Source organism: Suncus etruscus, chromosome 13 (assembly GCF_024139225.1).
Source record: "Suncus etruscus isolate mSunEtr1 chromosome 13, mSunEtr1.pri.cur, whole genome shotgun sequence".
NCBI classification, from domain to species: Eukaryota; Metazoa; Chordata; class Mammalia; order Eulipotyphla; family Soricidae; genus Suncus; species Suncus etruscus.
This window is the reverse complement of record NC_064860.1, coordinates 14,121,222-14,135,113: the sequence shown is the minus strand read 5'-3', so window position 1 is coordinate 14,135,113 and position 13,892 is coordinate 14,121,222. Positions and strand designations below refer to the sequence as shown.

The following is a 13,892-nucleotide window of genomic DNA, read 5'->3' as shown; positions in this document are numbered from 1 at the left end:
ACAGTGTACCATCCTATGTATTTTTGGTTTTAAAAATGTGGTTCTTGGGGCCGGAGAGATAGCATGGAGGTAAGGTGTTTGCCTCTCATGCAGAAGGTCGGTGGTTCGAATCCCGGCATCCCATATGGTCCCCTGAGCCTGCCAGGAGTGATTTCTGAGCATAGAGCCAGGAGTAACTCCTGAGCGCTGCAAAAACAAAACAAACAAACAAAAAACAAACAACCTCCCCCAAAAATGTGGCTCTCAAAATAAATTTCAATAGTGGTTTTGGCGAGATTTGGCTCAGTTGAAAAAAAAGGTTGCCAACCACTGGGCTAGGGTATTTAAATCTAATTATGGGCAAAATAGAGGGATAATTTATCATTAAAATACTTTTACTGTTTGAAGTTTTCTGTTTATATGGTCTAATTCAAGTTCTTTTTGTATATATACATATATACGTACACATATATGTTGTTCTTAAGGGTCAAGATAAAACAAATACCATACCGAGTTGCTAAGTTTTTTCTTTGTACAAACCAATACCTGGAGGTTGAATTTTGCGTTTTAGCAACCTATTCACAATCAGAACATATTACCCCCCAGCATTTTAGACAAAAATAAAAGCTTACACAATTTTTCTTTCTCCTTTTCTTTTTTTTGGGGGGGGTCACATCCAGCAGTGCTCAAGAGTTACTCCTGGCTCCATGCTCAGAAATCGTTTCTGGCAGGCACGGGGGACCATATGAGATGCCGGAATTTGAACCAATGACCTTCTCCATGAAAGGCAAATGCCTTACCTCCATGCTATCTCTCTGGCCCCTCTTCCTCCTTTTCTTTTCTTTTCTTTTTTTTTTTTTGGTTTTTGGGCCACACCCGGTGATGCTCAGGGGTTACTCCAGGCTATGCGCTCAGAAGTCGCTCCTGGCTTGGGGCACCATATGGGACGCCTGGGGATCAAATCCTGGTCCGTCCAAAGCTAGGCAAGGCAGGCACCTTACCTCTAGCGCCACCGCCTGGCCCTCTTCCTCCTTTTCTTTTTTTTTTTTTTTTTTTTTTGGTTTTTGGGCCACACCCGGTGACGCTCAGGGGTTACTCCTGGCTATGCGCTCAGAAGTCGCTCCAGGATTGGGGGACCATATGGGACGCCGGGGGATCGAACCGCGGTCCGTCCTAGGCTAGCGCAGGCTAGGCAGGCACCTTACCTCCAGCGCCACCGCCCGGCCCCTTCCTCCTTTTCTTAAGTGACTTGAACTTGAGATTTCTCTCAGATGGCCCAAAATAAATTATTTCATTGACAACTAATGAAAGAGTTCAAGGATTGCTAATTAGTATCTTAAAATAACAAAAATACATTTGTTAAGAACCCCATCAACAAGTTGGTCATAATTATATTAATTATATTAATGATCACATAATTGAGATGTATTGGGAGATAAAGCAGTTCATCGTTCTTGCATATACTTAAAAATTTGTGTTCTTATCTAAGCATCTGAACTTCTTAAAAACAGGCTTGCCGGAGAGATAGCATGGAGGTAAGGCGTTTGCCTTTCATGCAGAAGGTCATCGGTTCGAATCCCGGCGTCCCATATGGTCCCCCGTGCCTGCCAGGAGCAATTTCTGAGCATGGAGCCAGGAATAACCCCTGAGCACTGCCGGGTGTGACCCAAAAACCACAAAAAAAAAAAAAAAAAAAAAAACAGGCTTGCTTATCTGTCTCCCTCATTTAATAAATTATCAATATAAGAGCATTGCAAGACAAACATATTATGGTGTTGCACTTAGCAATGCTTCAAATTTCCTAACTGATTACAATGGTTTTGTCTATAGTCTAGAAGTCAAAGAGCACTGCTTTTGGTATTTTATCTTATCTGCATTTTGGCTGTTGAATTTCCTAAAAACTCAAAGAACTGAACTGGCACTAACACAGAAAAATGATAAAAAGACATACAATTTCTAATTTCTAATTGTATTATCCCTTCTTCTGTGATCTATACAAGTGAGACTTTTCAGGCCGATAGCTGATATGTCTTTAGTTTGATACATTTGAAAAGTTTATTTGTTACCTATCTCGTTTGGCAGAATAACATAAATGTAACTTTCTTGATTCAAAATCATGGCATGAATACATTATTTACAAGCTGTGACATGACAATGTCTCTACCTTAAGAATTTGCCAAGTAATACCTACACAGATACTATGTAGCTTCTAAACAACAGATTTCATTTCATTGGTGTCGCTGTTTTGGTGTTTGGGCTTATTCCTGAGTCTGTGCTTAGGGATCACTTCCTGGCAATACTGGGGGACCATATGTGATGTTGGGGTTCAAATCAGAGTTGGCCATGCACAAGATGCCTTATCTATTCTGCTGTTTGGTCCCTTAATTACCACACATTTTATTTTAATTCATTTTTGGATTTTGGGCCACACCCGATGATGCTCAGGGGTTACTCCTCCTGGCTATGCACTGAGAAATTACTCCTGGCTTGGGGGACCATATGGGATGCCTGGGATCAAACCGTGGCCCATCCTGGGTCAACATTGTGCAAGGAAAACGCCCTACTGATGCCCTATCACTCTGGTCCCATTAGCACACATTTTAAAACAAAATCTGTTTTAGACCTTTTTAGAATCTTTCATCAAACTGTTGCCTGAAATCTACAGCCCCTTAACTTTATCTAATCTGACCTGGGCTCAGAAATCTAATTACTGAGATTGTCACAATAATACTGTTTACTGTGAGGTTCTTCAAACTTGCAGGACTCTTCCACAAGTAACAGCCTTTTGCCTTAAGACTTTGGGGTATCTCTGAATCACCCCCTGCTTCTTAAATTTTATATGAACTAACTTACTTTTTCATATTTTTTAAAGATTTCCTAATATCTTGCTTTAAAATATTTAAGTAAAAAAGGTCCCTAAATCAAATTTTAATTTCCATAAATGTCTAAAGCAATGGCTACAAATAAACATAAAATTTGAATTGTTCTTTGGCAGTATATTCAGAGAGGGTAACCAAATCTTGTTACCAGGAATTATGAGGAGTTGCAAGATGCTTTCTAGTGAGACATTCACTCTCTTTCTAATGTGCATCATGATAAGAAGGGAGATAGCTCAATTTGCTGCTGCTTTATGGCTTATATAATTAAATGAAGAAACGTGTTAAACTCAAGGGAAATTTTAATAGGTTACTTGCAATTGTTATTGCAGGCAACAACTTGTACATGATTTTATTTCCAAATCCACAAAAAACAAATTTCATACAAATCAGCACTGTAAAAATGTCAATTACAGCCCAGAGGCTTTGCTGGCAGAATAATTTTCTAAATTCTAAGATAATGGGAAACAAGGTTCTTTTCTGGAATCATCTTTTTTTTTAATTCTTTTGTTTTTTTTTTTACAAAAAAATTTACAAGTGAAATGTTACTACAAAACTTTTTATAAGGAATTTTTGCAAAACATTTACATTTTTACCATCAACTATTTCTGTTTTAAAATCATTATGTAGATTTAATACCCTATGCTGCACATCAATTTATGTGGGATGACAACTTAGTGACATGCATAAAAAAACACCACAAGGCATTAAAATGAAGACTTAAATACAAATATTGTTGCAATAAAACGGTTATAAAATTGAAAAATAGGACCTAAACATCATGCTTATCTAAGTTTGACAAATTAACTTTTTCTCCTAGATTACACACTTTTATTACTGCTCTCATGAGAGTGTGATAAATAATGACTTAACATCAAGTTCTAATGTAATCAGCAACACATACACAAACCTAACCAAAGTATTCTGTAAGAAAAAACTATTCTAACACTGGAGTTCTACCATGATAAATACATAGCTTTGCACTGATAATTACAAGAAAGAAAAGTTTCAGAACAGTGGCAAAGGGAATGAGTAGTGAAATGCCATTAAACAAGACTCTACTGCACATCTGTGGCCTCTTACTTAGAACAGCTATCTCCCACTGAGTCAAATAAAGGACACAGAAATTTACGATTCTTAGCAGACAGAAAAGTGGATTCAGAATAGTATGCAGAACAGACTGTCAAAATATTTCTAATTTCAGTGGTGAAATGTGCACCTGCTAACACAAATTAATATACTTTATATGTTATAAATCTATCCAGTTTCAGTTTGTTAAATTTATAATAGGACTCATTGTTGAATGAAAAATAACTTCTATTTCTGATGAACATACAGATGTATGCATTAAAACTGTTCCATGGGGGGTAATGGTGCAGAAGCTCATACTTGGTATTATTAACAACAGAAAAGTGTCACTCTGAAGAAACATGATTCAAACATTAGGAAAGTTTCTCTGCATAAAAAAATTTATAGCACTGATTGTGTAGCATAATGATAGATAAAATATATATTTGATGTTTCAGCGCCTATATAATAAAATTATAACACTACCAAATGCTCCTCTGTACCAAACAAAACAACAAATTGAGTCTGATGTTTTAAAGCCAGATACATCAGTTATTAGGAGTACATTTAAATAAAATATACAAAACAATTTACAAAATCCAACTAAAATTTAAAGACTTTGTTACAAGTCTACAAAAGCTTTAAGAAACTTGAAATTTATAACCACAGTGTAAAAATTTTTTTCCTTTAATCTCAAAGCTTTTATATACAAACTGAAGGCACAAAAGGCCTTCAGTTTTATATAACGCTATAAAGGGCTGGCCTAAAGTGTACTTAGTGTAAACAGTGATCATTACAGTATTTCTCCTTCATCAAAAATACAAGAAACATCACAATTTTGGAAGGAAGAGAATTCACATGAGTAGTACTTCTGAAATAATAAAGCACAAGAAAATATGTACTTATATTCAAACAGTCCCCAAACAAAAATGTTAATAAACTCTTAATTCTCAAATGTTCCATTCCAATAATGATTCTCTGTAAATGCCCTTTTAAAACATGAAATACTAATATTTATGCTACTGGCATAATCCATTTTTATATTAAACTTTTGACCATCTTTTATAAGATCCTTGCATAAGCAATGAAATACATTTTTTTCTTTAGGTCACTAAAATGAAAATTTTGATTTGCAAAAATAATTTTGCTCCATAATATCTTATCTGTTACATATCTGTTAAGCTGTCCTTTAGGGGAAAATTCAGTTACTGGCATAACAAAGACACTACTATCATATAAACTCATAATCAGCCCTCTAATATAGCACTGAAAATAAAATGGAACTGGCTATTTGAATAGAGAGAAAAATGTAAATTATACTGCAGTTAAAATAATTTTCTGAGGGAAAAGAAAAAGATAAATTTTCTGCTGGCCTTAAATAAAAGTGTGATAATTCTTTGGCTACCAAGTCAAAGCATAAAGAATTCTGCACAATGTCAACATAAGTAATATTTACAAGCTATGAAACTACAGAATGATTTATATTCTATGCAAATATTTCCAATATAAATACTCAAAATAAATTTGTAGTTGAATCTGGAGTTAGGAATACAATCAATCCTAACTTTAAAACCTTATATGTTAAGTGTCCTCATTTAATTATTCTGAAGCTATTATGAGTTCTGTTTTAACCATTTTTCTCCCAGCGTTTTCCTAAGGTTTCCATCTAAAATTCAAACTAATATTTAGCTTTCAGTTCCTCTTGGGTCCTCAAATGAAGAAAAGTAACTGGACTTCACTGATTGTCTACATACACACTACTATAATGTAGTGGTAATAAAGATCTGAGACAAATCTCAGATTACCCTCTGGAACGTAGAACTCAATTCAACTGCTGAAGAATTTCTAACATTTAGAAAAAATGGTTGAAATTATTTTTATCTCATTTTTCAGAAATTAAGCTGAGAAAATAAAGTATAATACCTATCTTTAGTAAACTATTTCCTGTGCAATAGAACAACAAAAAAAATCCATGTAAGTTATTACTGATTGAATTCATAACAAAGTTCTTTCAAATAAAACATGTCCAATTAAGGTCCAGCCTCAAACTACTAAGGTCTTTAAATATGTTAACATCTGATGTTAAGAGGGAGTCAATTTAAAGATTATGTAGTCTATTTCCAAATAACTACAACTTAGAGTATGGAGTAAATACTTTTTTGTTTCCAGTACATCAGTTTATTTTTTGTGTTTTAAAAACTCAACACTTCACATGCCGACCCAAAACCCTGGAATACTTAAAGGAGCCAAGAATAAAAACATGATTTCCTACTCTGTAATCCACTCGACCAGCCCATTTCCAGATTTTCAGAGGTGTGTAAACTTAAGTGCAGCACTAGAGGTCTCTGTTATAAATACTTTTCAGAATTCTTCCATGTTGGTTGAAACATTGGGAGTTGCTGGGTTTGAATCTTGAGAAATGGCTGCAACTGTGACGATTCTTGGGGAGCCAAGCACCTCTGTAACAGATGAGTCCAGTTCTCCGGAGGTAACAATGGCAAGAGCTGTCCCTCCACCTTTCTTATTCTGGTGTGTTTTGACATGTTTGGAAAGATGATCACTCCTCATAAACCTTTTAGAACATTCTGGACATTCAAATCTCTTTTCACCTGTACAAAAATAGTTAATATGTTAGTTAATACATGTTAATAGAGAAAATCTCTTATTAATTTTAAAAATCATATATACTTTAAACTGTGACTACAGCAAACACTTTTTTTTTTTAAATCTTAATATGCTATCAAACAAACATTGGAGGAAAGACTGGAGAAATGTGACTGGGACTAAAAGTCCCAAGAAAAAAGTTCTGGTTCTACATAATTAACTGGATATAAAAGTTGAAGCAAGTGAAAACATAACTGTCTCAATTTCCCTATCAATATCTAATTGATGATCTCCAAAATCTCTTCCAAGTATAATCATATACTTCCAATACAACGATGTTGTCCGAGAATAAACTGTGTTCAAGGTTCATGGTCTTTAAGTCTATCTACCTGAGGCTGGAGAGACAGTAAAGGGGTTAAACCTTGCATGCTGCTAATTCTGGTTTGATTGGCACTGTGTAGTTCCCAGAGCACCAGTACCCCTCACTCCCAAATACACACAGCAACAAAACAAAACAACAACAATGCCAACAAACTACCTACCTGACTTTGGTTAAAATGCAGAGACATAAAATACTTTAGAACTAATTCTAATAAAAAAGTTAATGACTCAATAGTGCACTGAACTAATTTAACTTCATAAGGTTAAAACTAGAGTCAGACAAATACATTTCAAATTTAATACATTTTTATGACTCATAGATGAAACGATGGGTTGCTATACTTAATGTATCTAAAACTGAAATAAAAAGAATAAAAAGTAACTAAAAACATGTTAAGAAGAAAAAAGTTACTTTTTATTTTGTTCAAAATATAGGACACATAAAAATTAGGTTAACTAGAATAACATAATGTTCACCATGTATCAACTATTTACTTTAGTGCCTCCCTCTGAAAATGTTACTTAAGAAAATAATATTTTTCTAATCTGATAATGAATTTCGGGTAAGAAGAATTTGGCTGACTTCCTTACTGGGCCCTGCTTTTGACTTACCAATAGAAAATCTATAGGCTCAAGTTTGTCCATTCTTTATATTTGCTTTTAGCTTTTAAAAAAATTGTATATTCAGTATCTTATTGAGCATTTTCTTTCTCTTTCAGTCTTGAAAAATTAAATGAAAGCATAAATGGTTTAGATGGTTTGAATAAAAATTTCAAAGACATTAAAAAATAAAGGTAAGGTGAGTTTTAAGAATTTTGATACCCAGCTAAAGGTGAAAATTTAAATATGGGTTTAAGGTCAATTTTGAACTCCTTTACCCTCCAAGTGACCCATTTTATTTTAGAATAAAAATTATCTGCTTACAAGTTAAAGTTAAACAAAATCATAACAATCATTTTACATTTTCATTTTAAACATAGGTTCAGTTAGGGCTCAAAAATTAATGTGCGGGCCCGGAGAGATAGTTCAGTGGCGTTTGCCTTGCAAGCAGCCGATCCAGGACCAAAGGTGGTTGGTTCGAATCCCGATGTCCCATATGGTCCCCCGTGCCTGCCAGGAGCTATTTCTGAGCAGATAGCCAGGAGTAACCCCTGAGCACCGCCAGGTGTGACCCCCCCCCAAAAAAAATTAATTTGCTTTAGAATCAAACAATTTATAACACCATTAGTAAGATTCAAGATATGTTATTTCTAACGGGCTTTTATTTAGTCATCTAGCCAAATTTAATTTTTTGGGGGGAGTGCGTTATTTAATCTTTTATAACTATAATGGTCAGTAGTTGTCAGAAAAAGAAGTCAGGTGGTGATGGCCTGAGGCATGAAATCATTCAATAAGTATTACAAAGATGAGTAGCCTGGTCACACAGTAGCAGGTCAAATAAATAAGTGTTAATTGTGATGTTTGTTAATTAACAAACATTCTTCAACAAGTATTTGTGGAATGATTATAGTATGTGCTCTACTGGTGATATAAAAAAGAAATGTAACTTAAAAGAAGCCGCCATTCTCTCTCTCACTCTCTCTCTCCTTTTTTTTTTTTCTTTTTGGTTTTTGGGCCATACCCGGTGACTCTCAGGGGTTACACTGGTTTGGGAGACCATATGGGAAGCCGGGGATCAAACCGCGGTCCATCCTAGGTTAGCGCATGCAAGGCAGACGCTTTACTGCTTGCATATCTCTCTCTCTCTCTCTCTCTCTCTCTCTCTCTCTCTCTCTCTCTCTCTCTCTCTCTCCCCTCTCTCTCTCTCTCTCTCTAATAAAATCTTTAAGCACCATAGTTACAAATGTTTGTAGTTGCGTTTCGGTCAAAAAAAGTACACCCACCTTCACCAATGTCCCCCATCTCCATCCTCCCCTGACCACTGCCTTAGAGACAGTCATTTTATTTCCCTCACTTACTTCATTATCATGATAGTTGCTAGTGTACTTATTTCTCTAACTGCACTCACCACTCTGTGGTAAGGAATGCTTCCATTCTCAATAGATACTTATTTCTAAGCATTGGTAGTTAATCTGTCCAACTAGAAAGAAAGTAGAGTCCCTAATAAGTGGCAAACTAAGATAAAAGAAAAAAATAGTTTGTCAGTGGATTTTCTACACTGTCTACTCCTAACTGGTGTACATATACAATTAATTTCAACCAATGAAAGTTGGCTAAACTCTCAAAGTAAGTAAGTCATGTTGTACAATTAAAACTATGTATAGGTGAATGATATTTCAGTTTACTACACTTTCCCACAGAAGTATATTTCTGTGGCATCAATTTCTAAATTTCTTACCTCTAGCAAAGCAAACATTATCATCATAATTTATCTCAAGGAGGTACAATCCTTTAACTATATAATAGTACTTTTCCTATTACTATTTGTTAGTAGATTACCACCTTTTACAACAAATATGACTAATTATCAAAATTATATTAGTTACTCTGAGGGGCAGAATGCACCCCTCCTTGCCAGATGCCCATGCCTTAATCCCTGAACTAAGATTGCAGGAATAATGTTTAACTATCCAGGTGTACCTAATATAACCTAAAGGGCTCTTAAAAGCAGAGAGCTTCATTTGCTGCAGTTAGATAAATACCAGCAGAAGAAATCAGAGATTAAGAAGTGTGAAAGTGATTTGAACTGCTGCAGTAAGAAAGAAAGGACCACATAGGGAGTGTAAGAAGGAATGTGGGCAGACTTCAGAACAAACACTGGCAACCAGCTGACAGCCAGCAGGGGAAAAAGGATTGAAGTCCAACAACAGTAAAAACTGATATGGGCTGAGGACTTGGAGGAGTTGTCTGAAACAGAATCTTCCTCCAGATCAGTAAGAAACAAACCAGGTAGACTTAATTAAGTTTTGGACATACCAAGCAAAATTATCCATGGCAGTGCCAACTCAGACTTCCTAGAGAGAATATAGCATAATAAATGTGCTACTTTAAGGATTTGTGATCATTTGTTATGGCAGCAATAGAAAATTAACAGTTTCATAGAGATAGCCTTGAAAAAGATTAGACCAATAAAAAAATAAACTAGCTAATTGTATGGTTCAAATTCTGTGATATATCTTCTTCATTATAAGTACTCAAGGCATGTCAAGTAAAAATTGTAAACACTGTCTACAAGAAAATCTCAAGAACACAACCCAAACTACTTTAAGAAGAAAATATTTGTCATTTTTGCTTATATTGTCTAAAATAATTTTATGATATTTTACAAGATTAAAACACAATAGTCCCTTAAAAAGGATTTAAGTAGAAAGCATATTTGACTACTTGCTAAATAGTAAGAGTACTTTCAGAAAAAATTATGGCAATTCAAATGAAATTATAGATATGGTGGATGACTGAAACAGGTCATTTTTTATTTATCTGAAGAACACATCAAGAGCCAGTTATCTTGCTGTCATAGTACTGCTTATAATTCTGTCTTCAAAATGTTATTAGCCTCAAACCTAAGCTAATAAAATGTATAAAACATACTCTATTTCTAAGTTTATTCTTTGATAACATACCTTCGTGCTTACAACCTAACATTAGTTTCAGGAGCAAAAAGAATATTAATTTTCTGGAGTTCTCATAAGAAAATACATAAACAAGGTATCTTAAAATAACATTATTCTCTTACAGTTCTAGAGATTACACATCTGAAATACCAACATCTCTAAAGAATTCCTTGCCAATCCTAGCTTTTGGTGACTTGACAGCCCTTGGCACCCCCTCACGTCTTCCATCTCTGCCGCTGACTTCAGAGTTGACCCACACACACACTTTGCTGTGTCTGTCTCTCTCCTTCGATGGGTATCAAAAAATTAGATTCAGTATCCGGTAGATCTAAATCCTAGATACTAAGTATATAGTACAACCTTTTCTTGATTTCATTTAATCAGCAAAAAGCTTTTCTCTATAAGGTCACACTGACAGATAAAAGATACTAGGATTTGAACATCATCTTTCTGGGAAACAAGTCAATTCATTACTAGGACATTCTTAAATGCCTGGCACTCACTAAAGCTAGTTAAAATACATACCCGAGGGGCCAGAGAGATAGTACAATTGGTCATATACTTGTCTTGTATGAGATTAACTTGAGTTCAATCTGTGGTGGCATATGGTACCCTGAATACCAGGAGTAAGTCTTGAGTACAGAGACGAGTTGCCCCTGAGCAATGCCGGGTGTGGCCCCCAAAACAAAACAAACAAAAGAACACAATACAACTGATATTCAATGTATAACTTCCACCAAATACCTGTAAATATAAAATTTATTTTAAATATAAACTTTCTAAGTCAAAATAACCAAACTGTATATCATATTACAGAATCATCATTAGATTTATTCTAAAAACCAGCTATTCAAATAAAGAAATCTACAATCACTAGATTCCTCTAACTCTTTCTTCTTACAATGTGGATATTTTTATTTATCACTCAATGTATAATATCTAAATAAATTTTCTCATGACTATTCCCAAATCTCTACTGTGAGTTATAGATAAAAGTAAGTCAGGATTGATCATCTTAAAGTCAACCTAGAATTTCAACCTTTGGGAGTTAAGACTAGTGTAGGAGGCTTGTGGGATAATAAAAAGATTTAAAGTTGAAGCATTTATTACGGAAAGAACAATAAGGACTACCTAAAATCAGAGGTCGTGAATTTAGTGGGGCATTCATTTGTACAAAAAAACTTTCTCCCTTGGGAATTCTTACTCAAATTAGAATCTCTATGGTCATATAATTCTATAAATGCTTATGTTAGGCAATCATATCTACTCAAATAGTTTGAAGTACTATTTTAAGTTGGTAACTATCAAAATTCCAAATCTCCTGGTAGGCCACAACACTAAGTATCACTCAACATGTTACAAACAGAATTCATTAATCCTCTCTCCATATCTTATTTAGAAATAAAAAGAGCAAAGATGCCTCTACAAACAAACAAACAAACAAGAAACTAAGAGATGAACCAGTAAAGATAGTGACCTTCAAAATTTCACTCTGTAGGAACCAGAAAACCTATAAAAACTAGCCTTTTCAAACATGGGATATTAAGGGATTGCAGAAAGGAAGCACATATCATCAAAAGGTGCTGAATCTTACTTGGTTTGTATAAGAGGTAGTTAAAACCTACCGTTTTGATTTTTTAAAAAACCAATTTATTTATTTTTGTTGTGGTGGTGGCGAGCAGGGATTGCACATATTCACCTAGCTGTAGTGCTCACATATTTGGTTAAGAGGCACCATTAAGTTGCAATCTGAATTCTTGGCTGGGATTCTTACACACACATGTCACTAGAAATCCTATTCTTTGGTGGTAATGTGCAGGAAATTCAATTATAGTAGTTGCTATGGTGCTCACTGTGGGTCACAGGCCTTCCGTTACGGTAACTCAACACACACCTGACTGCAGTACAAAAACAAACATCCAAGATAGCATCTGAGACAGATACTGTTGGGCATCCCAGACAGCAATGTTCCCAGGATCTCCCTGAGTGAGGGTGTTACAGGTTGAACTCACAATCTTACATTTGCAGGACATGCATTCGGAGCCACTAAACTATCCTCTGGGTTCTGAAAACCACTACTCTAATCTATTAGTTCTCTGCAGCTAGAAACCACCAGAGGGAGCAGAAGAGAGCTGGAGATCTTTCAAAACTTCATTTCCTAAAAAAAAATCACTGGATCTGGAGGCTACAGTGAGTACAGTGGGCTGAATACATATATTTTTCTATGGGAGGACCGACTTCAATCACTGTCACTGCTTAAGAACCCTAGGCACCTGGGCCGGGCGGTGGCGCTAAAGGTAAGGTGCGCCTGCCTTGCCTGCGCTAGCCTTGGACGAACCGCGGTTCGATCCCCCGGTGTCCCATATGATCCCCCAAGCCAGGAGCAACTTCTGAGCGCATAGCCAGGAGTAACCACTGAGCGTTACCGGGTGTGGCCCAAAAAAACAAAAAAACAAAACAAACAAAAAAAAAAGAACCCTAAGCATCACTTGATGGCACCCCTAAGCACAGAATAGGGCATTTGAACATGCCAGGTTCAGGTAAAAAAAAAAAAAAAAAAGAAAAAAGAAACGTTGAACAGTTCAATTAATCTTTTTTATTTTGCTGTGCCTATGCAAACAATTGTCACACTAACACTAACACTGTCTTTGCTGGGCTCCTTTGACTCATCCTTAATGAAATAATGTATTATGATCAACTATGTCAACAGTACTATAGCCTTTAATGTTAAAGGAGTTACATAAATTTTGTGGCTTTAGACTGCTTTGCATACTAAGAAATGTTATAATGTACTACAATCTGGGATCTTGAGGGACAAAGTAAATGTGTTTTGTTTTATTTTTCTTAATGGTTTTTTTTTGGGATCAAAATTCAAAATTAAGGTGTCAGCAAGGGGATTTCTTTTGAGAATTCTGTTTATGGATGACTGCCTTCCCACTGTACCTTCACCTTGTCCTCTCTCTGCATCTTTGTCTTCAGATAAAAAAAAACTCCAAAAAAAAAAAAAAGTCACAATCTATTACTTGACATTAATGCTATCAGAATTAAAGGATTCTGATACTAGAAACATCTGGTCTGGTATATATGACAGCTGGTATCAGTTCTATGTCCTCTTTAGTCCCACATGTATGGGGGGGGGGCTGGAAAAATAGTTGTACAGGAGCTTACTTATGGAGCTCATCTTGATATGGTCCCCAGGGAACTGTCAGTAGTGATTCTTGAATGAAGAGCCAGGGGTTGTCCCAGAGCACCACTAGGTGTGCTCTCCCCCAAAAGACTATCTGCATTATTAGTTTATTTAACAACAAATTTAACAGAGTTTCAAAGGCTAATTAGAATGTTCTAAATAAAGAGGTCCAGTAGAGGGGAGGAGTAGAAGGGAAGGAGGAAAGAAAGTGAGGAAGGAAGGACATTCAAATATCAAGACTAC

The 13,892-nt window shown here is 35.5% G+C and overlaps 1 protein-coding gene across 1 annotated transcript in view; it reads right to left on the bottom strand.

Annotated features, from left to right (window-relative positions):
* Positions 1–3,398: 3,398 nt before the first annotated feature.
* SP4 (Sp4 transcription factor) overlaps positions 3,399–13,892 on the bottom strand; it is a 59,672-nt gene continuing 49,178 nt past the window's right edge. The window contains exon 5 of the mRNA XM_049785338.1: positions 3,399–6,532. Coding sequence (XP_049641295.1) covers positions 6,285–6,532 — 248 coding nt within the window. The 3' untranslated portion in view covers positions 3,399–6,284. The remainder of the gene's footprint in view (positions 6,533–13,892) is intronic.